The sequence below is a fragment of the Scyliorhinus torazame genome, chromosome 15, assembly GCF_047496885.1.
Source record: "Scyliorhinus torazame isolate Kashiwa2021f chromosome 15, sScyTor2.1, whole genome shotgun sequence".
NCBI lineage: Eukaryota > Metazoa > Chordata > Chondrichthyes > Carcharhiniformes > Scyliorhinidae > Scyliorhinus > Scyliorhinus torazame.
The window spans coordinates 169956340-169981870 of record NC_092721.1 but is presented as its reverse complement, the minus strand read 5'-3'; the positions used below and the strand labels follow the sequence as shown (position 1 = coordinate 169981870).

Genomic DNA, 25531 nt, shown 5'->3' with positions numbered 1-25531 from the left:
GGCTGGCCGAAAGAATACAGCAAGTGTTAGTGAATGGAAAGTATTCCGCCTGGAGGTCGGCGACCATTGGTGTCCCGCAAGGATCTGTTCTGGGACCTCTGCTCTTTGTGGTTTTTATAAATGACTTGGATGAGGATGTGGAAGGGTGGGTTAGTAAGTTTGCCGATGACACGAAGGTTGGGGGAGTTGTAGATAGTGTTGAGGGTTGTTGCAGGTTACAATAGGACATTGACAGGATGCAGAGCTGGGCTGAGAAGTGGCAGATGGAGTTCAACCTTGATAAATGTGAAGAGATTCATTTTGGAAGGTCGAATTTGAATGCTGAATACAGGATTAAAGGCAGGATTCTTGGGAGTGTGGAGGAACAGAGGGAACTTGGGATCCACGTACATAGATCCCTCAAAGTTGCCACCCAGGTTGATAGGGTTATTAAGAAGGTGTATGGTGTGTTGACTTTCATAAACAGGGGGATTGAGTGTAAGAGCTGTGAGGTTTTGCTGCAGCTTTATAAAACCCTGGTTAAACCACACTTGGAATATTGTGTCCAGTTCTGGTCGCCTCATTATAGGAAGGATGTGGATGCTTTGGAGAGGGTACAGAGGAGATTTACCAGGATGCTGCCTGGACTGGAGGGCATGTCTTATGAAGAATGGTTGAGGGAGCTAGGGCTTTTCTCACTGGAGCGAAGAAGGCAGAGAGGTGACTTGATAGAGGTGTACAAGGTGATGAGAAGCATGGATAGAGTGGATAGCCAGAGACTTTTCTCCAGGGTGGAAATGGCTGTCATGAGGGGACATAATTTTAAGGTGATTGGAGGAAGGTAGAGGGGAGATGTCAGAGATAGGTTCTTTACACAGATTGGTGGGTGTGTGGAATGCACTGCCAGCAGAGGTGGTGGAGTCAGAGTCATGAGGGACATTTAAGCGACGCTTAGACAGGCACATGGACAGCAGTAAATTGAAGGGGTGCAGGATAGGTTGATCTTAGATTAGGATAAATGGTCGGCACAACATCGTGGGCTGAAGGGACTGTACTGTGCTTTACTGTTCTACGTTCTATAAAAAGGCACTATAAATTCTGTGGAAGTTACTCCTTTTCACAGGTTCTTTTAAAAAATTTATAATCATCTATCATAAAACTGCACTGATTGTTCAGGTTAATTTTCAAGTAGTCTATGCACTTTGAGGGCTGATAATCACAGAATCACACAGTGCAGAAGAAACCCTTCGGCCCATCGAATCTGCACTGAGGCATGAAAGACACCTGACCTGCCTACCTACTCCCATTTGCCAGCAGTTGGCCCATAGCCTTGAATGTTATGACATGTCAAGTGCACATTCAGGTACTTTTTAAAGGATGTGAGGCAACCCGCCTCTACCACCCTCCCAGGCGGTGCATTCCACACCGTCACCACCCCCTGGGTAAAAAGGCTTTAACTCAAATCCCCCCTAAACCTCCTGCCTCTCACCTTGAATTTGTGTCCCCTCGTAACTGACCCTTTAACTGAGGGGAAAAGCTGCTCCCTATCTACTCTGTCCATGCCCCTCAATCTTGTACACCTCAAACAGTTCGCCCCCTCAGTCTTCTCTGCTCCAGTGAAAATAACCCAAGCCTATCCAACCTCTCTACATTACTTAAATGCTCCATCCCAGGCAACATCCTGGTGAATCATCTGTGCAATCACATTCTTCCTGTAAGGTGGCGATCAGAATTGCACACAGTACTCCAGCTGTGGCCTCACCAAAGCTCTATACAACTCCAACATGACCTCCCTGCTTTTGTAACCTATGCCTTTATTGATAAAGACAAGTGTCCCATATACCTTTTTCACCACCCTATTAACCTGCCCTTCTAATTTCACAGATCTATGGACAAACACTCCATGGTCCCTTTGTTCCTCGGAACTTCCCAGTGTCAGGCCATTCATTGGGTACTTCCTCGTCACATCACTCCTTCCAAAGTGTATCATCTCACACTTTTCAGGGTTAAATCCAATATGCCACTTTTCTGCCCATTTTACCATCCTGTCTATATGTTCTTGTAACCCAAGACACTCAACCTCACTGTTAACAAGACAGCTCACCCCACCTCACCTTCCCACTGAAGTAAAGTCAGTGTGGAGCCACACTGTAGTTGTGACGCTCTGTGGGAAGGCTATAGAGGACCAATGTGGGACTTCTGCCCCTCACCGAGGACTCAATCAAATCTTCTGACAGCTCCATCAATCCCAAAAGCGGCAAGAGCGCATCCGTGGCTGCTGCTGGGACCTCCAAAGCTGGTAAGTCTGGAGCCTTCGTCAGGGGAGAGGTGGGGGTTTGGGTTCAAGGCTGCGGTGTGTTAGGGAGAAAAGAGAGGCATTCCATCTTAGGCAGGTGTCCCTCCCCCGCAAAAACAAAGAAATAAATATTTTTATATTCCATACATCTGAACTGTGGTGGGCAAATTGCACACGGCGGCAAGACTATTATCAGCGTGGTAGGGAACTCTGACAACAAGCCAGAAAGCCAGGACAACCCAGCCTTGTCCATTTGCGGGACCCCCGGCCTTAGGTATTTGACCGTCTGGCAACTAATTTGTTGCTGCTGGATCTCCTGTCCCTTTAAAGGATGACCACGCTCCCCCATGAGGTGCTGAACAATTGGAGGGCCATCAGCTCAGTGTTCTCAGAGAGGGGAGAGTTGGGGAGGGAAGAGTAGAGTTACCACCAAGAGACCACTACATTGGTACAGAATGCCCAATGTGAAGGCCCCAGCCCCACTCTGAACCTGCAGGCTGGCCACCAGAGTTCACCAGGCAGTCTCTCCATGTGGCAGAGGGCACACCTGAAGCTGGTGAAATACCAGTGACGGCAGAATGAGGCCTGTAACTGGTCAAATAAGAGATTCCATTGGCCTCTGTGTCGGGGGGTGGGCATCCTTCATCTACCCCACTTCTGATAAAAGCCATGGCAGTGGGAAGAATGACAGGCACTCCAGATCCATTTTCCCTCGTCATTTTACCTCCTAGCACATCAATCAGGGGCTGGTGAACTCCAGCCCAAAACACCTTTTAGTGAATATCACATGGTGTGCTTGTGGCAACATGCATGATGCATACTTTTATAAGCACAGGAATGATATTTCATGGCATGCACTGTGGAACAGAAAATTTGATAAATAAGAAAAGTTGTCTTCTTGACAGTAATTACTATTATACAGTGAGAGTGGGCAGCTCTCTTGTTCCTCAGGCTGTAGCCCAGTACATTGTTTTTCTTTATCCCTTATTAGGAAAACTATGTGAGTGGTTAAAACTTGGTGCCAATTGTGCCACTTTCAATTATTGTGAGATTATGCATGAAGTGTGATGCAGAAGGTTGCAGTATAACATTAAATATGAGAGACATAATGTTTTTATTAAATGACTTAAGACTCTCGTGTGATGTTGCTTATGTAATTTGGATGCTCTCAAGAGGACTGGGTTGCTATGACTTAAAATTGTTGAATAAATAAATATAAATTCCAAGTCGTGCAGAGCTCAGATGTTCAAGCAAAGAACTTTGAGGAAATGTTGGATAAACTCGGTTTGTCTAGCTATGAGGAGAGGTTGGATAAACTCAGTTTGTCTGACTGGAACGACAGAGGTTGAGGGGCGACCTGATAGAAGTCTACAACATTATGGACAGGGTCGATAGTCAGAAGCTTTTTCCCAGGGTGGAAGAGTCAATTACTAGGGGATACATCGTTAAGGTGCGAGGGGCAATGTTTAGAGAAGAGGTGCAAGGGAATTTCTTTACACAGTGGGTAGTGGGTGCCTGGAACTCGCTGCTGGAGGAGGCAGGTACGATAGTGGCGTTTAAAGGGGCGGCTTGACAAATACATGAATAGGATGGGAATAGAGGGATATGGGCCCCAAAAGTGTAAAAGGTTTTAGGTTAGATAGCATGGTCGGTGTAGGCTTGGATGGTTGAAAGGCCTGTTCCTGTGCTGTACATTTCTTTGTTCTTTGTGCTTATCAGTGTCAGGCTAGATGTTAAAAGCACCATGCACATTAAAATCATTTTGCATTTGTAAAACATGCAATGGAGCGATTCTCCAGGGCCGCCACCCCCAACCAGGAATTACAATGGCCCGTTGAATCGGTGCAGGGGCAGCACTCAGACAGAGCACTGGTCTTTCTAGGAGGCACTTCAGAACAAAGAAACAGCCTCTTTAAAAAAACGCGGTTAGAAAGAACATCTCCTCAAAAGAGGAAGCAGTTAGCAATATCTCAGGTGGTGAAAGTCCGGGTCAAGCCAAGCTGGGGGCTAGCAATATTCGGAGTAGTGGACGAACCGGGAGTGCAGGAGGCGAAAGAGGCCGGTATTCTGGCCTTTGCGTCCCTAGTAGCCCGGCGAAGGATCTTGCTAATGTGGAAGGAGGCGAAGCCCCCCAGCGTGGAGGCCTGGATAAACGATATGGCTGGGTTCATAAAGTTGGAGAGGATTAAGTTCGCCTTGAGAGGGTCTGCGCAGGGGTTCTACAGGCGGTGGCAACTGTTCCTAGACTATCTCGCGGAGCGTTAGAGGAAGGTCGGTCAGCAGCAGCAGCAGCCTTGGGGGGGCGGGGGGAGCTGACTGGGGGGGTGGATGAGCAAGAGATAACATGAAGAGTCGGGGAAACTTGCACGTATGGGAGAGAGCCAGTGTACAAAACTATGTAAATATACTATTTTGCCATGTATATATCTTACTCCGCGTGATTTCTCGTTTATTTCTTTTTTGTTACGGGTGGGGGTTATTGTTTGTAAGGGAGAAAAATTGTGTTAAAAACTTTAATAAATATATTTTTTTTTAAAAGAGGAAGCAGTTAATGGACCGTGAAGATTTATAAATTGAATGTAAAAAATGCAGTTCAAAGCATTTAGGCTTCTCAGCATGCCCAGAATCCTGAAAATGTTAAAGGGGAAAGAAACTTACTGTGAAAAAAATGACTTCAAATGAACTTGACCTGCTCGGAGAGACATCAAAGGGTTCCAACACACTAGAGGGAAGACTTTTAACTACAAATTGAGCCCTTCCAGCCCAGCCCAAGCCCCCCGACTCTCATCTCCCCTGAATGACCCTCCCCAACCCACTAGAGGTAAATGCAGAGAGGGTACTCTCTATACCTTGCCCCCCCCCTCAGGAGTCCACGGCACCAGGTAGGCACTGCCAAGGGGTGGGGCCTGAAAAGGGGGGGACTGTGGGAAAGAGCCTGAAGAGGGAGGACTGGGGGTTTGGGGGGGGGGGGGGAGGGCTGAAGCAGGAAGGGGCCTGAAAGGGGGGCCCTGAAAGGGAGGGGAATTTGCCTAGCCCATTACGGGGCATCGCTCACTTGGCAGTGGGGCCTTGCCAGTGATTGGGCAGGGGGTGGGCTTGCCGGCGATTTGGGATGGGGGGGCTCGTCAGCAATTCGGAGGGGGAGGGGTCTGCAATGTTATTCTGAGATCGGGGTGCCTCAGGCCCATCCCTCTTAAGGGCAGCGCAAAACCAGTTCCTCTCAAAAAAAGTTTCAAAGTGCCATTGAATCCCATCTCAGCAGCGATACCAGCGCCAACAGGAAACACTCCAGTTTTCCCACTGGCTGCAGCACTTAGAATGAAATCAGGGGAATCATGCCCAATATGTTGGGTCAATGACATATAAAATATAGATATTGGGGCTGACTTTCCTAGTAGCAATGCCTCGGATGCAGATTGAAGATGCAGCTGATGTGAAAAAGGGTTGGAGACCTGTGAAATCTGGTCCTGGATCACTTTACATATCTCAGAGCTTCACCTGATAATGTGCAGGCTATTGTCTTCACAGGGTCTGGTTCAGTAAAGACATGGGTACTGACTTATGCTATTGCTGCAAGGCCATGTGGACTGACATGACCAGTGATAGTCAGAAAAGTCAGCAGTGGTCATACACTCGGTTTTATCTTCTACCAGGGCTACAATCGACAGAAGATGCAAGTGGAAAATGAGCATTTAAATGATGAAGGGCTCCTCCTCCAGTGTCATCTGAAGGGTGTCCCTTCCCAGAAAGGAACTGGACATGAAACAAATCACACAAGGGAATTATGTTCTGCTGGGATTGGGGTACAGATTCATCCATGATTTTTTCATTCATGACAAGTTATATACCATTTCTTCTGGAAATAATCTTTCCTTTTGCTGCAGAAGTCTTTGCGTGAGATCGCCACCGTCACAGTATTCCATCACTATATAAAGGTGTCCGTCAGCTGCAATAGAAAAACATACCATAATATTAAATATGCATATGGTGTGCAGGATAGGGAAATCATAAATAAAATAGCACCTGAAGCAACAATTTACAATCACGGGATTCTTTTTGTACAAAATAATAATCATAAATTACAAAATACATAGAACTTACGGGAAGAAGCAGGCCTTTTTTAACTTGTATTTGTCTGTGGGGTTAACAGGTCTATGTTATGCTCCATGTCTCGTCCCATCCCTCTTCATCAAACCCTATCAACATATCCTTCCAGCCCTTTCCTCCTTGCATACTCTATCTAGCTTCCCCTTAAATATATCTATGCTATTCACTTCACTCACTCCATTTAGTAGTGAGTTCCACATTCTCACCACTCCCAGAATGAAGACACTTTTTATAAATTCCTTATTGAATTTATAATGGTCTATCCTATATTTGATTGTCCCTAGTTACGGACTTCCAAGCAAGCGGAAACATCTTCTCCACTTTCATACGATCAACCCTTTCAGAATCTCGAAAACCTCTATTAGATCACCTTGGAGTCCTGTCTTTTCTACAGAAAATAGCTCTAGCTGCTTCAGTCTTGTCAGTTGCACCCGCTTGAATCTGGCATCTTAGAGCGACAGAATCACAGACTTTTACAGCACTGAAGGAGATTGTATGGCCCATTGTGTCTGCAACGGCTCCTGAACGTGCTACCTAGCTAGTCCCATTCTCCAGCCCTATCTCCATAGCCCTCTAGGACATTATTTATAAATAGTTGATTGCTACTTTACAGGGACAATTATTGGAACCAATGTGGTTCAGGCGGTGTCCTCAGAGTGAGAGAGAACTGTAAAAAATACCCCACAAAATTTGGAAACTAAACAAGAATCCTTCCCTCGTTGGTGCACAGCATACTTAAAACAAGTATATTTAGGAAAACGAAAATGGATAATGGAATAATGGACTCTCCGGAAATAGTACTCATTTACTAAAAAGGTCCTTTTATTTAACTTTCATAAAGCACATTAATGACAAAATGTACTCTCATCAGTATTCAAACATAGCAAGCTACTGAGTTGGATGATCAGCCATGATCATTCTGAATGGCACCAATGGTGATTATTTGGAGTTCAGACTTTTTCTAGCCCTTCCTTCTAGCCCTTTCCTCTAGTAGGGGACACACAAGAGACATACAGACACACACGTATGCCAATTTTGGCTCCAATTTGCCAAATTGCCCTGGAACCTATGGGCATTATAAATTAATTATAACTTTAGAGTACCCAATTCATTTTTACCAATTAAGGGGCAATTTAGCGTGGCCAATCAACCTACCCAGCACATCTTCGGGTTTTGGGGGCGAAACCCATGCAAACAAGGGGAGAATGTGCAAACTCCAATAGACGGTGACCCAGAGCCGGGATCAAACCTGGGACCTCGGCGCTGTGAGGCAGCAACACTAACCACTGTGCCACCGTGCTGCCCCCCTTTCTTTTTATTAATAAAATATTTTTATTCCAATTTTCAACGTTTTATATTTTATTATAACAAAAAAAAACCTCAACATATTAAACCCCCTACACAAGAAGACCTGATTGAGTGGTGACCTGCCAGAGGTTTTAAAGATCATGGAATTGTCTGACAGGGTACATGTAGTGAAGATGTTTTCTCTGCTGGGCACAAGACGAACTAAGGGCCAGAAATTATAGATACTGAGCGGGATTCTCCCAGCCCGGGGCCGGCAGAGCGGAGAATCGGCGTCATTGGCGCGGCGCTGGTCGCAGGCCGCTGTACTCGGCCGGGCCGCTGATTCTCCGGCCCGAATGGGCCGAGTGGCCACTCTAAAAAGGCAGAGTCCCGCAAGCGCCGCCCACACCTGGTCGTAGCTGGCGGGAAGGGGGGGGGGCTCCGACCCGGGGGCCTGGCCCGAGATCGGGGTCCACCGATCGGCGGGCCGGCCTCTCGCTCCCCGGGCCTATTTTCTTCCACGCCGGCCCCTGAACTCCCGCATCATGTTGCGTCGGGGCCGGCGCGTTGAGGGAGGCCCCCGCGCATGCCGCGTGTTGGCGCCGGCGCCACTGCGCACGCGCAGATCCCACGGCGCACAGTTCGCACCGGGATGGGAGGCTGGATCAGCGTGAACCGCTCCAGCGCTGTGCTGACCCCTGTAGGGGCCAGAATCGGTACTCCCAGCGGCCCGTTCACGCCGTCGTGACACTCTGCCACCGAATGGGAGAATCCCGCCCACTGACTAAAAAAACCAAAAGGGAAGCCAGGGGAACCTTTTTGTACAGAGAATGGATAGAATGTGGAACGTGCTACCACAAGGAGGGGTTGAGGCATACAGTATTGATGCATTTAAGGGAAGGAAAAGGAATACAAGGATATTTTGGTAAGGTTATCTGAAGATGGGAGGAGGCCCACTTAAGAGCATGTATAACAGCATGGATCTGTTGGGCTGAATGGCCTGTTTTTGTACTTTAGATACTAAGTAATTTGTTTCCTTCAGAAGATAGCAAGAAGCAGCAAGAACATTGGAATCCATATAATGAGGAACAGATAAATTAATTAATTCCTGAATTTACTCACCTTCAAATGAGTCCAGAAATGCAACAATGTTAGGGTGCTTCATTTTGGCAAGCAGTATGGCTTCCCTCCTTGATCTTTGTAGCCCTGAGGCATTCTAGATAAATAGAATTAAAAGGAGATAGCACCTGGTCTTGCTGTTAAAAATAAACAATATCCAATGCCTTTAACAGCTCTGATCTTGGCAAATACCTGTATTATTAAAGCTTTCTCACAGGATGTTTGACGTTTAGAACATTTGGTTTGATTTCACCTTTGGTCCAACTGCATCATAAACCACACTGATATGCATCATGTATTAAAATTCCATGCCATAACAAGTGGGTGTATATCCTCTGTCTACTTACTTGACTCATTGCTATTGAAGTATTCTTACCTCTGACCTCTGAGTGAGAAGGTCAGGGTTCAAAACCCAGTACAGTAGTTGGGCCTATAAACTGGGTTTCTGCATAGTTAGAAATGCCACTTCTCAGTTTAGGAATTAAACTGAGTTCTGACCGCTCTGTTTGGATCCCATAGTACTTTTCAAAAATGATCAAGTGACTTTGCTTCAAATTCCTGGCCATCAACCATTCCTCAACAATACCATCACATTGCTGCCATATATACCTATATAATAGTAACCACATTTAAAGGTAACACATTAATCCTTTTGGATGGCCGAAGATGTAAAAGGAAATTGGAACTTGCTCAATGAAGATCAGGTTTCTCTCTACAAAAGACTAGTGGTAGAAATAATTAACAACTTGTTATGGTTCAACCTAGACAGAGAAAATGATCCAGCTGCTCTTACCAAGTGGTACACATTACTAATAGGATGTCACAAAAGAACAACAGAATGTGCTTTTTTGAAAATCCTAAAGCAAAGCAATGATGCTGACTGCCTCTCGGAAAATGTCCATTGCCACAAATGATAACTGATGCAAATCCCATTGAATTTAATTTCCAATCCAATCAGTGGGAACTTTCGAGAACAGAGTGAAGGGGCTAAAAGTATAAAATGTAAGAGAGGGATGTTAACCAATATCTCCACAAGATAAAGTTAAAACATGCTCACATTGCATTTACCTTTGAAAGATGAATTTCCTTCATCACATATTGCTGACTTTCATTATGCTTTTGTACCAGAAGAGCTCTGCCAAATGAACCTTCCCCAATAATCTTTAGTACTGTGTAAGTATCCATCATAAATTACCTGTCTGGAAGACAATTATAGCTTTGTGTTAATCAGTCAACCATTTTGCACTGTTTTAGTATAACCTTTATTTTTTTATTCATACATTTTAATATATTTTTACTTTTTAAAACAATGTTAAATCATTAAATGTGGTGTTCAGGGAGAATTGGGTATCCTTGTAAACGAAACACAGAAATTTAATATGCAGATACAAAAAGCAATTAGGAAAGAATATGTTGATCCTGATTGCAATGGGGTTGGGATATAAAAGTAAGGGTGGCAAAGTGGCAGTGGTTAGAGCCAGGGGCCCAGGTTCAATTCTGGCCTTGGGTGACTGTTTGGTGTTTTCATTTCCTCCCCCTGTATACTTGGGTTTTTTCCGGGTGCTCCCACAGTCAAAAGAAAGGGCAGGTTCGGTGGACTGGCATGCTAAAAATTGCCCCTTAGTATCCAAAGATGTGCAGGTTAGGTGTTAGACGTTTTAGTTGCTGTGAAATGAAGAGTCTAAAGTTCTTGTTCCTTTTCACCAAACACCATTTATTTCACTTCCACAGCCTCTGCACAAAGCTCTTAACACACCACCTGACAGAGGCAACCTGAAGCCCCTTTACATATCAGTGTCAATTAATGGATACTTAACATAAATGAGACAACTAATTGCAATGTCTCTTAACCCATTACTTAACAGTCTCCCCTTCCTTGGAGAAAAAAAATAATTAGGTGAAAACAAAATTTCAAGAAACTCAAAAACACACACATGATGTTCCCCCCCCCCTTTTCTTTTTTTAAGTTTGGACGAGAAAGAAAAAAAAAACAGTCACAGAAACAAGCGCCCTTCATTAACAATATCCAAAGGTTTTTGTGAATTCGCCCCTCTTTTCGTAAAACAGTCTGACAGTTGATAGCTCCTGTCGACCCAGTTAATTTTTGTTATTTCCCCTCTGTCCAACATCTGCTTCAAATTTGCAATGTCTATCCGTAACCTCTTTTCATTGACACTTTTTGTAGAGTGCACATTTTCCCACAGGGATTTATTGTCAATGTGACAGTCAATCGGTATATTAACCAAATCCCCTAATCACAAAATTTCTGTCAATATTATACTTATATAAAAAGCCATATCCACCGCCTCTACAAGGCTTAACGTCTCAGCAGCCAAAGTGCTTTTTACCACTCTCCTTATTTTCTTTGTTTCCCACACAAGTGGGCAACATTTACCATTGTTCCCCAAAAGGAAAATTATAAAACCTCCTGCGCTTGAAACCCCATCACATAAATTTGCGTAGGACGCATCACTATAAACTGTGAGTTTCAAGTGCTTAAGGTCACCTAAAACCGGGAACTTCAAAACACACTCCTGCATTTTTAGTTTGGCCAACGCTTTATTTGCTCTTATTATGTCTTCCACTTTGGGATCATTCATTTTTGTACTCAACTCTAAGACATCAAAACTCACGTCCGGTCTAGTCTGTCTACCTAACCAGTTCAGTTGCCCAATTAAACTTCGTAGTTGCTCTTTTTCCATCTCTGAAACCATTGTGTCTTTTTGTGAAACTCGGCCACGCCTAATTGCTATTGGGGTGATGCTTTCCAAATAAGATTGCTGACGTAAAGTTGCCCCTAATTTAGTCTGTCCAATTTCCAGTCCAATATATTTAAATGCACCGGATACCTGACTTCCAACCCTGAATTCTTTCCTCAAACCAGAGATTACAATAGCTTCAAAATCACGAGTCCCACCCCACAAAAAATCATCGACATGCATCATAAAAATGCCAGAAAGATTTCCTTTATAGTGCCAGTAAAACATTGCAGGATCTGCTTTCAGCTGGCAACAGCCTAACTTTAACAAAACTGATATTATCGAAAAATACCAGACTCTAGATGCATCATTTAATCCATATACACATTTGTTCAACTTCCAGAGTACCCCTTCTGTGTTAGCTGCTTCTTTAGGAGGACGGAGAAAAATGTCTCTCTGGAGCTGATGCCCCTGCAAAAAGGCAGCTTTTATATCTATAGATTTGCATTCCCATGCCTTTGTGACTAATAGAGCCAAGAAGAATTTTAAAATAACCTTTCCTGCTGCAGGTGAATCTACCCTTAAATCCTGATCTTCTAAGTTTTCTTCAAATCCCCTTGCCATGAGCCTGGCCTTTGCCTTATAAGTTCCATCCGGAAGAACCTTTTCCGTGCAAATCCATCTGTGGGATAGAGCTCTTTGTCCCCAATCCGGTACTTCCGTGTATACCCCAAATTCACTCCAACTATGCAATTCTTGCTGTTTAGCTTTTTTAATAACTTTTTCATCTAATTTATTTGAAGCCACAAAAATCTCACATGCATGTGGGCTTCTACTCCTATTAGTCATCGTAGTCTTACTCATGTTCTGAGATGTTGACAAACGACGTCCCCTCTCCCGCCTGGTATCTCGTTCTGTACTGCTACTGCTTGATCTTTCCCTTCTGCTGTGGGATGTCCTTTCAATAGTTCTCGACCTTTTCCTGCGGACCTGTTCACTATCCGATGTACTATCTGAACTGGCACTGCGTTTCTGTGCCCTCCATTTTTGAACGTATTTTTCCCAATCCATTGTCTTGACTCCTTCCCCTGAATGCTGTACATTCAACCAATGTTTATACTTTCCAGTGGCCTTCCCTGCTCTACTAATAACAGTTGCGTCCTTCCATTGACTAGACCCTTCAGGCAAGTATGTCACTTTTGTACCAACTTTTGGCAGTTGCCTTTTCGGAAAAATGGCCTGTTTTAATTCACCAGAATTGTTGTGTTCCTCCACAGAAACCCTGTCTATATCAGTTAATTGGTCCTCATAGTTCTGTAACACATGCGTACCAGATGACTCTGGTTCCTCGTCATGTCTGTCTGCTCTGTCTAAATATGAAAATTTGTAATCTCTACCCATTATCCTTGATGAATGGACCCTAACAGTTTGATTACCATGTTGCAAAATAATTGTTTTGCCTCCTATGCCTATGATCTTCCCTGGGCCTTTCCATTCGTTTGAATCGTCTCTCTTATAGTATCCCATGTCTCCTTACTGAAAAAGGGCATCTGATGGACGTAAGTTATGTCTTAAAGCTCTGCGAATTCTTTCAGAAACATCTGCTTCCAAAAAAGCTTTTCTACTGCTATGTAATGCATTTAAATGTTCAGCAAAACCAGAGCTAATTGTAGTCCCCTCCCAAGCTGGAGGCTGGTCATCCAAAATGGACGGAATTTTAGGATTTCTACCAAACACTAATTGATAAAGACTATAGCCCCCAAGCATCTGCAATGAATTATTTGCATGTACTGCCCATGCTAAAGCTGAATTTAGCCTGCAATTTGGTCGATCTGCCAAAATTTTCCGAAGCATGTCGTCGATGACAGCATGATTTCTTTCACAGACACCATTACTAAATGGGCTTTCTGCAGCCGTATTCATAACTCCGATATTCATGTTTTCACACATATCCCTAAACTCATCATTAGCAAATTCTCCCCCATTGTCCGCAAGGAATTTTGCCGGTGGACCCATTCCTGTCCCTATCCATTTTTCCAAGATTTGATCCAGAATTACTCTCTTTTCTTTACTTCGTACAATCGTTGATTGACTAAATCTGGTTGCTAAATCTACAAAATGCAAAACCAATATATTATTTGCTTTATCCCAGATCTTAAGATCCATGGCCACAATGTCCATAAGACCATAAGACATAGGAGCGGAGGTAAGGCCATTCGGCCCATCGAGTCCACTCCACCATTCAATCATGGCTGATTTCTACTCCATTTACCCGCTCTCTCTCCATAGCCCTTAATTCCTCGAGAAATCAAGAATTTATCAACTTCTGTCTTAAAGACACACAACGTCCCGGCCTCCACCGCCCTCTGTGGCAATGAATTCCACAGACCCGCCACTCTCTGGCTGAAGAAATTTCTCCTCATCTCTGTTCTAAAGTGACTCCCTTTTATTCAAAGGCTGTGCCCCCGGGTCCTAGTCTCCCCTGCTAATGGAAACAACTTCCCTACATCCACCCTATCTAAGCCATTCATTATCTTGTAAGTTTCTATTAGATCTCCCCTCAACCTCCTAAACTCCAATGAATATAATCCCAGGATCCTCAGACATTCATCGTATGTTAGGCCTACCATTCCTGGGATCATCCGTGTGAATCTCCGCTGGACCCGTTCCAGTGCCAGTATGTCCTTCCTGAGGTGTGGGGCCCAAAATTGCTCACAGTATTCTAAATGGGGCCTAACTAATGCTTTATAAAGCTTCAGAAGTACATCCCTGCTTTTATATTCCAAGCCTCTTGAGATGAATGACAACATTGCATTTGCTTTCTTAATTACGGACTCAACCTGCAAGTTTACCTTTAGAGAATCCTGGACTAGGACTCCCAAGTCCCTTTGCACTTCAGCATTATGAATTTTGTCACCGTTTAGAAAATAGTCCATGCCTCTATTCTTTTTTCCAAAGTGCAAGACCTCGCACTTGCCCACGTTGAATTTCATCAGCCATTTCTTGGACCACTCTCCTAAACTGTCTAAATCTTTCTGCAGCCTCCCCACCTCCTCCATACTACCTGCCCCTCCACCTATCTTTGTATCATCGGCAAACTTAGCCAGAATGCCCCCAATCCCATCATCTAGATCGTTAATATATAAAGAGAACAGCTGTGGCCCCAACACTGAACCCTGCGGGACACCACTCGTCACCGGTTGCCATTCCGAAAAAGAACCTTTTATCCCAACTCTCTGCCTTCTGCCTGACAGCCAATCGTCAATCCATGTTAGTACCTTGCCTCGAATACCATGGGCCCTTATTTTACTCAGCAGTCTCCCGTGAGGCACCTTATCAAAGGCCTTTTGGAAGTCAAGAAAGATAACATCCATTGGCTCTCCTTGGTCTAACCTATTTGTTATCTCTTCAAAGAACTCTAACAGGTTGGTCAGGCACGACCTCCCCATACTAAATCCATGCTGACTTGTCCTAATCTGACCCTGCACTTCCATGAATTTAGAAATCTCATCCTTAACAATGGATTCTAGAATCTTGCCAACAACCGAGGTTAGGCTAATTGGCCTATAATTTTCCATCTTTTTCCTTGTTCCCTTCTTGAACAGGGGGGTTACAACAGCGATTTTCCAATCCTCTGGGACTTTCCCTGACTCCAGTGACTTTTGAAAGATCATAAATAACGCCTCCACTATTTCTTCAGCTAGATCCTTTAGAACTCTAGGATGTAGTCCATCTGGGCCCGGAGATTTATCAATTTTTAGACCTCTTAGTTTCTCTAGCACTTTCTCCTTTGTGATGGCTACCATATTCAACTCTGCCCCCTGACTCTCCGGGATTGTTGGGATATTACTCATGTCTTCTACTGTGAAGACTGACGCAAAGTACTTATTTAGTTCCTCAGCTATTTCCTTGTCTCCCATCACAAAATTACCAGCGTCATTTTGGAGCGGCCCAATGTCAACTTTTGCCTCCCGTTTGTTTTTAATGTATTTAAAGAAACTTTTACTATCATTCCTAATGTTACTGGCTAGCCTACCTTCATATTTGATCCTCTCTCTCCTTATTTCTCTCTTTGTTATCCTCTGTTTGTTTTTGTAGCCTTCCCAATCTTCTGACTTCCCACTACTCTTTGCCACATTATAGGCTTTCTCTTTTGCATTGATGAATTCCCTAACTTCCTTTGTCAGCCATGGCTGCCTAATCCCCCCTCTGATAACCTTTCTTTTCTTTGGGATGAACCTCTGTACTGTGTCCTCAATTACTCCCAGAAACTCCTGCCATTGCTGTTCTACTGTCTTTCCCACTAGGCTCTGCTCCCAGTCGATTTTTGTCAGTTCCTCCCTCATGCGCCTGGAGTTACCTTTATTTAACTGTAAGACCTTTACATCTGATTCTACCTTCTTTCTTTCAAATTGGAGATTGAATTCTACCATATTATGATCACTGCCTCCTGAGTGCTCCCTTACTTTAAGATCTTCAATCAAGTCTGGCTCATTACATAACACTAAGTCCAGAATGGCCTGTTCCCTCGTGGGCTCCATCACAAGCTGTTCCAAAAAGCCCTCCTGTGAACATTCAATGAATTCCCTTTCCTTGGGTCCACTGGCAGCATTATTTACCCAGTCCACCTGCATATTGAAGTCCCCCATGATCACTGTGACCTTGCCTTTCTGACATGCACTTTCTATTTCGTGGTGCATTTTGTGCCCCCGGTCCTGACCACTGTTAGGAGGCCTGTACATAACTCCCATTATGGTTTTTTTGTCTTTGTGGTTCCTCAACTCTACCCACACAGACTCCACATCATCTGACCCTATGTCATTTAGTGCTATTGATTTAATTTCATTCCTAATTAACAAGGCAACCCCACCCCCTCTGCCCACCTCCCTGTCTTTTCGATAGGTTGTGAATCCCTGGATGTTTAAATGCCAGTCCTGAACCCCCTGCAACCATGTCTCTGTGATGCCTACCACATCATACCTGCCAGTCACAATCTGGGCCACAAGCTCATCTACCTTGTTCCGTACACTGCGTGCATTTAAATATAGCACCTTTAATTCTCTATTGACCGTCCCTTTTTGTTTTCTTAGTGTGGTGGACCTTGGTTTACTGAGCCTTTCCATACACTGTGTCATATTTTGTGGGCTGGGGACTATCGTAACCTCTCCTGAGTTTTGTCTTTTCGTGCTTTTTTGTATTCCTAAGCAGCTACGCTTCCCACTGATTACTTCACCTCTTGGTTCCCTGACTTTCCCTTCCCCCCCCAATCTTCAGTTTAAAGTCCTATTGATCACCCTATTTATTCTTTTCACCAGAACACTGGTCCCAGCTCGGTTCAGGTGGAGACCATCCCAACGGTATAGGTCCCCCCGTCCCAAAACTGATGCGAGTGTCCCATGAAAAGGAACCCCTCTTTCCCACACCACTCTTTCAGCCACGTGTTAACTTCCCTTATTCTTGCCTCCCTATGCCAATTTGCACATGGCTCGGGCAGTAATCCGGAGATTATGACCCTTGAGGACCTGTTTTTTAATTTGAATCCTAGCTCTTTATAATCTCTAAACAGGTCCTCTTTCCTAGACTTGCCTATGTTGTTGGTACCGACATGGACCACAACAACTGGATCCTCCCCCTCCCTCTCCAATATCCTTTCAAGCCGGTCAGAGATGTCCCGCACCCTAGCACCGGGCAGGCAACATACCATGCGGGACTCTTTATCCTGCTCACAAAGGATACTATCTATCCCCCTGATAATAGAATCCCCTACAACTACAACTTGCCTATTTACTCCCTCCCCTTGAATGGCCTGCTGAACCATGGTGCCTTGGTCAGCTGACTCATCCTTCCTGCAGCCCTGTTCGCCATCCACACAGGGAACAAGTGCCTCATACCTGTTGGACAGTGTCAAGGGCTGAGGCTCCTGAGTTCCTGACTGCTGGTTCCCTTTACCTGCCTGACTTGCAGTCACACCCTGCTGTCCCTGGCCACTGGCAGGATTTAAACTACTTACTCTGACAGGTGTGACTGCCTCCTGAAACACAGTGTCCAGGTAAGTCTCCCCCTCCCGGATGTGCCTCAGTGTTTGAAGCTCAGACTCCAGCTCATCAACTCTGAGCCGGAGCTCTTCGAGCAGCCAACACTTACTGCAGATGTGGTTGCTGCAGCTCACAATGGGATCTGCCAGCTCCCACATCAAGTAGCTCAAGCACATCACCTGACCAGCCATCACTAATTAATTAATTAGTTTAATTTAAGTTTATGAGTGTAGCTGTGTTTTTTTTAAAATTTGGGGCAGATTTGCTATCAACCACTCAGATCACAGCTTCCCTCTGACGTCACTTTTGGAAAAAAAAACTGGAAAACAGGAAGTTTCCGTTAGGTTTTTATACTCACAGTGACTGCTCCTCCTCCTCCGAACGGCTCCCGAAATTAGGCCCGAAGAAAGAGAGAGAACAAAACAGTAGGGAAAAAGCACTTTCTCCCACTCTTCACCGAATTACCTCACTGCACCAAATTACCAAATTCTCACTCGGTCTGTATCTCTCTCACTCAGGCTGTGTCTCCTTGACCTGCGCAATGTCGTTAAAATCCCTGGCCAAGGTAGGGTTACTATCGGTCGTGCTGGTATCCTTCTGTACTTCCTACAAACTTCACAGCGGTCACTAACCTGGGGCGAGATTCTCCGACCCCCCGCCGGGTCGGAGAATCGCCGGGGGCTGGCGTGAATCCCGCCCCCGCCGGTTGCCGAAGTCTCCGGCACCAGAGATTCGGCGGGGGCGGGAATTGCGCCGCGCCGGTTGGCAGGCCCCCCCGCTCGGTTCTCCGGCCCGGATGGGCCCAAGTCCCCCCGCTAAAATGCCTGTCCCGCTGGCGTAAATTAAACCACCTACCTTACCAGCGGGACAAGGTGGCGCGGGCGGGCTCAGGGGCCCTTGGGGGGGCGCGGGGCGATCTGGCCCTGGGGGGTGCCCCCACGGTGGCCTGGCCCGTGATCTGGGCCCACCGATCTGCGGGCGGGCCTGTGCCATGAGGGCACTCTTTCCCTTCCGCCTCCGCCACGGTCTCCACCATGGCGGAGGCGGAAGAGACTCCCTCCACTGCGCATGCGCGGGAATGCCGTCAGCGGCCGCTAACACTCCCACGCATGCGCTGCCCGGAGATGTCATTTCCGCGCCAGCTGGCAGGGCACCAAAGGCCTTTTCCGCCAGCTGGCGGGGCGGAAATTCGTCCGGCGCCGACCTAGCCCCTCAAGGTTGGGGCTCAGCCCCCAAAGATGCCCGTCTGATTTGCGCCGTTTTGGGCGCCAGTCGGCGGACATCGCGCCGTTTCCGGAGAATTTCACCCTGTTCTATCAGTTTAGTATAGTCGTCATCCCTTACCCCTGCATCCTTTAATAATTTTTTCAGCCTCCGAGGAGACGGATGTGCAAATTGCCTATGCAGTTTTAATACCACAAGCTTTTTATCAGCTAAAGTCCCATTTTCAACTGCCATTAACACATCCTTAACCACTCTACTTGAAAAATTACTCGTTAGTAATGGAATATAGTGTCCCGACTGTGTAAATTGTAAGTCCACCGTCTTTCCAAAAACTGTTGCCTTATCCTGTTCCATATCCAGTTTCATGTGTGCTTTCTTCATCGATGGTCTGCTCAGAAGCAAAGGTATCTCACTTGATACAACATCCATGCTAATGAAATGATTCACTCCGGCAATATTGCAAGGGATCACCACTCTTTTCAGCGACTTCAGAGTATTATCATCCCCAAACCTGAAACTTGTGGAACTTTCAAATTCCTTAACCTTGTTACGATTTTCAGCATTTAAAGAGTCCAGGTAACATTTTAACCAGTCAATTCCACACACAGTAGATGTGCAGCCACTGTCCAATACAGCACAGTTGAAGGATTCTGCAACCAACACCCTCATTACCGGCGTAAAACTGCTTGTCAATAGGACAATGCCTTCTTTCTGGTCACTATCTTTTTCCTCTTCTGACTCTTCCGTGTCATGTGTCGCTTCAAACACTCTATCATAACGAGTTGGACAGTTGAAAGCATAATGGTATTGAGAGTCACATCGAAAACATCGATTTATCATGCCCCATGCATTTCTGGGGTTCATCTTCCTATTGTAGGTTCTAACTGGGTTTCTGTCTTCATAATTTCCTTGTCTCGGTCTCCGTCTATAGTCTTGAGCCCTGTTCGTAGCCATACAATTTCGCCATCCTGTTACTAGTGTATCTTCCATATTCTGCCTTATTGTAGGCTGACCTATTTGGGTCATCAGAGCCATCGGAATCGAATGTTTCCCCAGAATCTTTTGGAAAGCTTTTGTCATCTGTTCGAATAAGGTATCTATATCAGTAAACTGAACTCCTGTCAAAACCAGGAGCCTATCCATGTTGCTCACTCTAGCACAGTCAAGTAATTTAAAGGCCAACACAGACTGTGGAAATTCCAGATTGTGTTTCTGCAGCCTTTTATATAGTCTGCCAAATTCCATTGTATAGTCTTCCATGGAGATATTCTCCATTTTCCGGAACTTATCAAAATCCGATCATGCTTCATACGCACTTAACAAGTCATCTTTCTTATAAATCTTATCCATATAATGTAATAAAGTCTCCAGACATTCTTCTGAGTCTAAGTCTTCCAATTCCAGCTCAGAAAACACTTTGTTTCGGATTTTACTGCCATATGGTAGAGAAAGAGCCAATGCCATACCTTGTTTTCTCTTTCCCAAAGCAGTTACTTTAGTCCACATAACTACTGCACTTCTCCATTGGTCGTACAATTCCCTTTCAGAAAATAAGGGAGGATAGTCATATCCAGCCATCTTTATCCTGGGTTCTTCCATGTATCTTTTTTTTTTTTCCTTCTCACTCACTCCTTGGTTTGATCAGGAAAAGTTGTATCTTTCAACCCTTCACATTTGCACAGCAACCATCCTCTGCTACCATTTGTTAGACGTTTTAGTTGCTATGAAATGAAGAATCTAAAGTTCTTGTTCCTTTTCACCAAACACCATTTATTTCACGTCCACAGCCTCTGCACAAAACTCTTAACAACACACCACCTGACAGAGGCCACCTGAAGCCCCTTTACATATCAGTGTCAATTAATGGATACGTAACATAAATGAGACAACTAATTGCAATGTCTCTTAACCCATTACTTAACATTAGGTGGGGTTACGTGGTTAGGGCGGAGGGAAGCAGGCCTAGGTAGGGTGCTCTTTCAGAGGGTGGGTACAGACTGTTGGCCTCCTCCACACTGTAGAAATGTTATGGTTCTATTCGATTCTAAGTCTTGCTACAATTGTACAGGATTTTGGTGAGACCACACCTGGAGAACAGTGTACAGTTTTGGTCTCTATGCTGAAGTAAGCACCTACTTCGAAGAGGTGCAACAATAGTTCACCAGATTGATTCCTGGGATGAGAGGATTGTGTAGGAGAAGATATTGAATTGTCAAAGACTATACTCTCTGGTGTTTAGAAGAACGGGAGGTGATTTTGTTGAAACATACAAAATTCTGAGGGAGCTTGTCAGAGGAGAGGCTCCTTTCCCTGGCAGGAGATTCTACAACGGAGGAGTGAAGTCTCAGGTCAAGGGCTCAGCCATTTACTGTAGCGAGAAGGGAGAATTTCTTCCCTCAGGTGATTGTGAATCTTTAGAATTCCCTACCCCAGAGGCTGTGGATGCTCATTATTTCTTAAGTTTGATGAAGAAGCATTGCATCAGTGAAGAAAAGTAAGCATTTGCCTTGCAGTGAAATTCTAGCAGATTGACAAAATGGATAACTGCTATGGTGTTGAATTAAATAAGTAAAGTCACCATAGTCCGAGATGACCATTGGCTGCTTTTCCCTTTGAGGTGGAGAGCTGACTGGTGGTGATTTAACCTGACGATCACCACACCTCTGGCAAGGGGCAAGGTGAGAAGGCGGGGCCTTAAGGAATAACCTCAACCGGTACGGGAATTGAACCCGCACTATTGTCCTCGTTCTGCATCATAAACAGCTGTCCAGCCAACAGAGCTAAAGAACAACATTTACTATTTGTCTTGCTGCACATAAATAAATCACTTTTTTTCCAGTAAATTTGGGATTCTGTTGACCATAAGGCCTGGTCACATAAATCCACCTCCGTATGAACACTTAATTCTGTGCATTTTACATTAGCAGACACTCGATCATTCTGTGACCAATAAATAGGAGGGTGGGAAATGCTTTGATTTCCCTAATTACAGATAACAAATGATATGTGCATTTTTTTTGTCCGTGCCTGCATTACTACATAGAAAATGTCAAGAATGGTGAACTAGAATTTGAAGAAAGTGAATAAGCCTGATTTTAACCCATTAAAATACACCCACTCGTCCAGAGTAAATCTGAACACGAACATGAATTTATTATTCACAAACACGCATGTGAGTTTATTGGTATCAATTTGCTTGGTGTTTTTTTGTGTGACAGAAATCCAAAGCCTTGGACTACTAGTGCAGGCAATCTGGACTTTTATGTTCAGTGACAATATTTATACGTGGCATAATCTTAGATGTGAGTATTTCCTCTGTTTTCAGTTCTCCTTAGTTTGCATAAAGCTTTAAAATTAATTATGCAGTTTTTTACAAGTTACATAAATTTGGCTCATAGTGGATTTTAACAGAAGACTTCTGCCTGAAGAATATTTAATATGTTAAACTAGAAAAAACATTGTGGTCCATGACGTCTTGGTTCCCCAGCGTCGCATTTGAGGTGTACCCCAATGATGCGCTGGGGAATCCCTCTAAGAAGTTCCCACTTAAGGGTTTGCCCAGCAACTGCCCAGAAGCCCTAACAGCCTCTGGACAATTGCACAGGGCTGAGAACCAGCCAACAGAAGCAATTTAAATTGCTAACTCTAATGGTCCTGCTATTTTCACCCTGATAGAGTTAGAGGGAAAAAAATCACTTCTAACGCCAGGGTAACTATTTAGAAAACCTAGGCCCAGTCTCGCACAAGACACCCTCCCAAACACAACCCCCCTGGGAACCCACCACACCATCCCCGACGCTACCACCCTCCCGACCTTTCAACCTGTTCTCCCCCCCCCTCTCTCCTGACCAAACCCCCACACCAAGACACAACACCCTCCTTCCTGGACTATCCCCATCCTGGAATGACACTCATGTCTTCCCCCCCACCCACCGCACGGTCTCTCTCGCGCACCCCCCCCCCCCCCCACCACCACCACCACTGTCACTCTCTCTCTTTTTCTCTCCCACTTCCCCCCCACCATCTCTCTCTCTCCCACCCCCACCACCAACTCTCTATCACCCCAAAGTTCTCTCATCCCCCAATCTCTCTTCTCCCCCACAAATTGCCTCTCTTCCCCCAACTGCCTAGCTCCCCCCCAAATCTGCCCAAATAGCCTCCCTTCACCATCCTCAATTTTACTTCCTTCTCCAAACCCCCATCTGCCCCCCTCACCACTCCCACACCCTTTGCCCCTCCCCATTTTGCCCCCCCTCCCTACCCCATCCCCATCTGCCCCCTCACCACCCCTTCCCCATCTGCACCCCCTCACCACCCCCTCCCAATCTGCCCCCCTCACCGCCCCATCCCCATCTGCCCCCCTCACCACCTGCCCCCGCTCACCATCCCCTCCCCATCTGCCCCCCCTCCCCATCTGCCCCCCTCCCCTCCCACCCTCTCCACATCTGCCCCCCTCCCCTCCCACCCTCTCCGCATCTGCCCCCCCTCCCCTCCCACCCTCTCCCCATCTGCACCCCCTCCCCACCATCTCCCCCTCACCCCCCTCTACCCATCTGCCCCCCTCTCCCCATCTGCCCCCCCTCCCCATCGGTCCCCCCTCACCACCCCCTCCCCGTCTGCGCCCCTCACCACCCCATCCCCGTCTGCCCCCCCTCCCCATCTGCCCCCCACCACCCCCTCCCCGTCTGCCCCCCTCCCCATCTGCCCCCCACCACCCTCTCCCCATCTGCCCTCCCACCACTCCCTCCCCGTCTGCCCCCCTCCCCATCTGCCCCCTTCACCACCCTCTCCCCTTCTGCCCCCCATACCACCCTATCCCTGTCTGCCCCCCACACCGCCCTCTCCCCGTCTGCCCCCCACTACCCTCTCCCCGTCTGCCCCCCACACCACCCCCTCCCCGTCTGCCCCCCACCACACCCTCCCCGTCTGCCCCCCTCACCCCATCTGCCCCCTCACCACCCCCTCCCCATCTGCCCCCCCACCCCTCCCACCCTCTCCCCATCTGCCCCCCACCACACCCTCCCCGTCTGCCCCCTCACCACCCTCTCCCCACCTGCCCCCCTCCCCCCATCTGCCCCCCTCCCCACCCTCTCCCCATCTGCCCCCCTCCCCTCCCCACCCTCTCCCCATCTGCCCCCTCCCCACCCTCTCCCCATCTGCCCCCTCCCCACCCTCTCCCCATCTGCCCCCTCCCCACCCTCTCCCCATCTGCCCCCCTCCCTGTCTGCCTCCCCTCACCAACACCCCCCCCCCCCCGTCTGCACCTCCTCACCACCCCCTCCTCGCCTGCCCCTCACCACACACTCCCAGTCTGCCCCCCACACCTTCCTCTCCCCATCTACCCACCCACCACCCTCTCCCCATCTGCCCCCCATCCCCACCCACCTCTCCCCATCTGCCCCCCTCCCCACCCACACCTTCCTCTCCCCATCTGCCCCCCTCCCCACCGACCTCTCCCCATCTGCCCCCCCCTCCCCATCCACCTCTCCCCATCTGCCCCCCCTCCCCACCCACCTCTCCCCATCTGCCCCCCTCCCCACCCACACCTTCCTCTCCCCACCCACCACCCTCTCCCCATCTGCCCCCCCCTCCCCACCCTCTCCCCGTCTGCCCCCTTTACCCCCCCCCCCCTCACCCCACCTACCCCCCTCACCATCCCATCCGCCCTCCCCCCCTCACCTCCCGCTCCTCCACCCCTCCCCTCCCCATCACGGAAGGCCAGGAGGCGCAATCCTTTAAGGCCGCTACTGCTTATTCAGGGCGAGTTGCAGACTGTGAATTTTGGAATGTGTTTAAAATGAGGGCAGGGGATTGTGTTATCGCTCTGATAAACGCTCTTCAACCCTTTGTTTAATGCTTTTATGATTAAAAACTGCAAACCGAGGCAGCAAAGAGTATAAAGATTGCTCGGAGGTATCACTGTCCCTCCGGTTAGAATGTCACTCTACAGAAACAAAGAGAAACCCGTGTTACTGAGCAGTTCTTTGGGCAGGTACCGAATAGGCAGCTTTCAGACAGTAAGCCGCTCAGTCTTGGCTGATGGGAGGTACACAATGGGATAAGTTATTTTTGTTAGGGAGACGACATGAAGAGCTATTTGAATAGGTTCCAGCTGAAGTGATGCATTAACCCATCATTTACAATAACAAACTCTCTAAATGATCCGCCGCTGTTATCAGCAAGCTGGAAATCTCCCGGTGTTAAAAATAGTTTTTTGTTTTACCCATTTGTTCCCAGCTTTTCCTGGGTGGAAATAAATTTCGGGATAGTTTGTGGAGGTGTCAGGAATTTCCCAGCAGCCGCCTAATGTAACCTTGCCGAGAGTCTGCTACACTGTGTAACAAAGAGTCCCTACTCCCAATGCTACTTTGGTTCAAAAATATAGAGAAAGCAACCCGGTCACTTAAATCTATATTAAAAACATTAAACCACACTTACTCAACTCGCAAACCACTTCCCAGGTTTTATATGAGCCGGAAATAACGCACAATCGAGGCCATTGCAGGCGTTCCCATCATCACGTGTTGGGGGGGGGAGGGGGTATAAACCTTGCTTCACTCACTGATACAAATGGATTTTTCTGTCAAAATAATGGTGGGACTGGCTCCACTCTCCATTATTTCCGCGGAAATAGTTCAGTGTTATGCTCAATGAGCGCCCTGGGCTCCATACCAACATCTCACTGTACAACACATCTGATTGCTTATCTCGAAATTCAATTGCAGTGAATGGTGTGAGGTTGCTGTATTTGCAAGGCAGACATGAATTAAACTTGCCAGAGAACG

At 46.6% G+C, this 25531-nt stretch overlaps 1 protein-coding gene across 8 annotated transcripts in view; it reads right to left on the bottom strand.

Annotated features, from left to right (window-relative positions):
• Positions 1 to 25296, bottom strand: part of nek3 (NIMA related kinase 3) — a 55009-nt gene extending 29713 nt beyond the window's left edge. For 7 of the 8 annotated variants that reach the window (XM_072477084.1, XM_072477085.1, XM_072477089.1 and 4 more), the window contains exons 1-4: positions 25185 to 25296; positions 9857 to 9987; positions 8792 to 8885; positions 6124 to 6221 (exon numbers count right to left, since the gene is read on the bottom strand). In XM_072477084.1, the coding sequence (XP_072333185.1) occupies positions 6124 to 6221; positions 8792 to 8885; positions 9857 to 9976 (312 nt within the window). In that variant the 5' untranslated portion in view covers positions 9977 to 9987; positions 25185 to 25296. The remainder of the gene's footprint in view (positions 1 to 6123; positions 6222 to 8791; positions 8886 to 9856; positions 9988 to 25184) is intronic. The other variant, XM_072477087.1, reaches the window with a different exon arrangement.
• Positions 25297 to 25531: the final 235 nt, after the last annotated feature.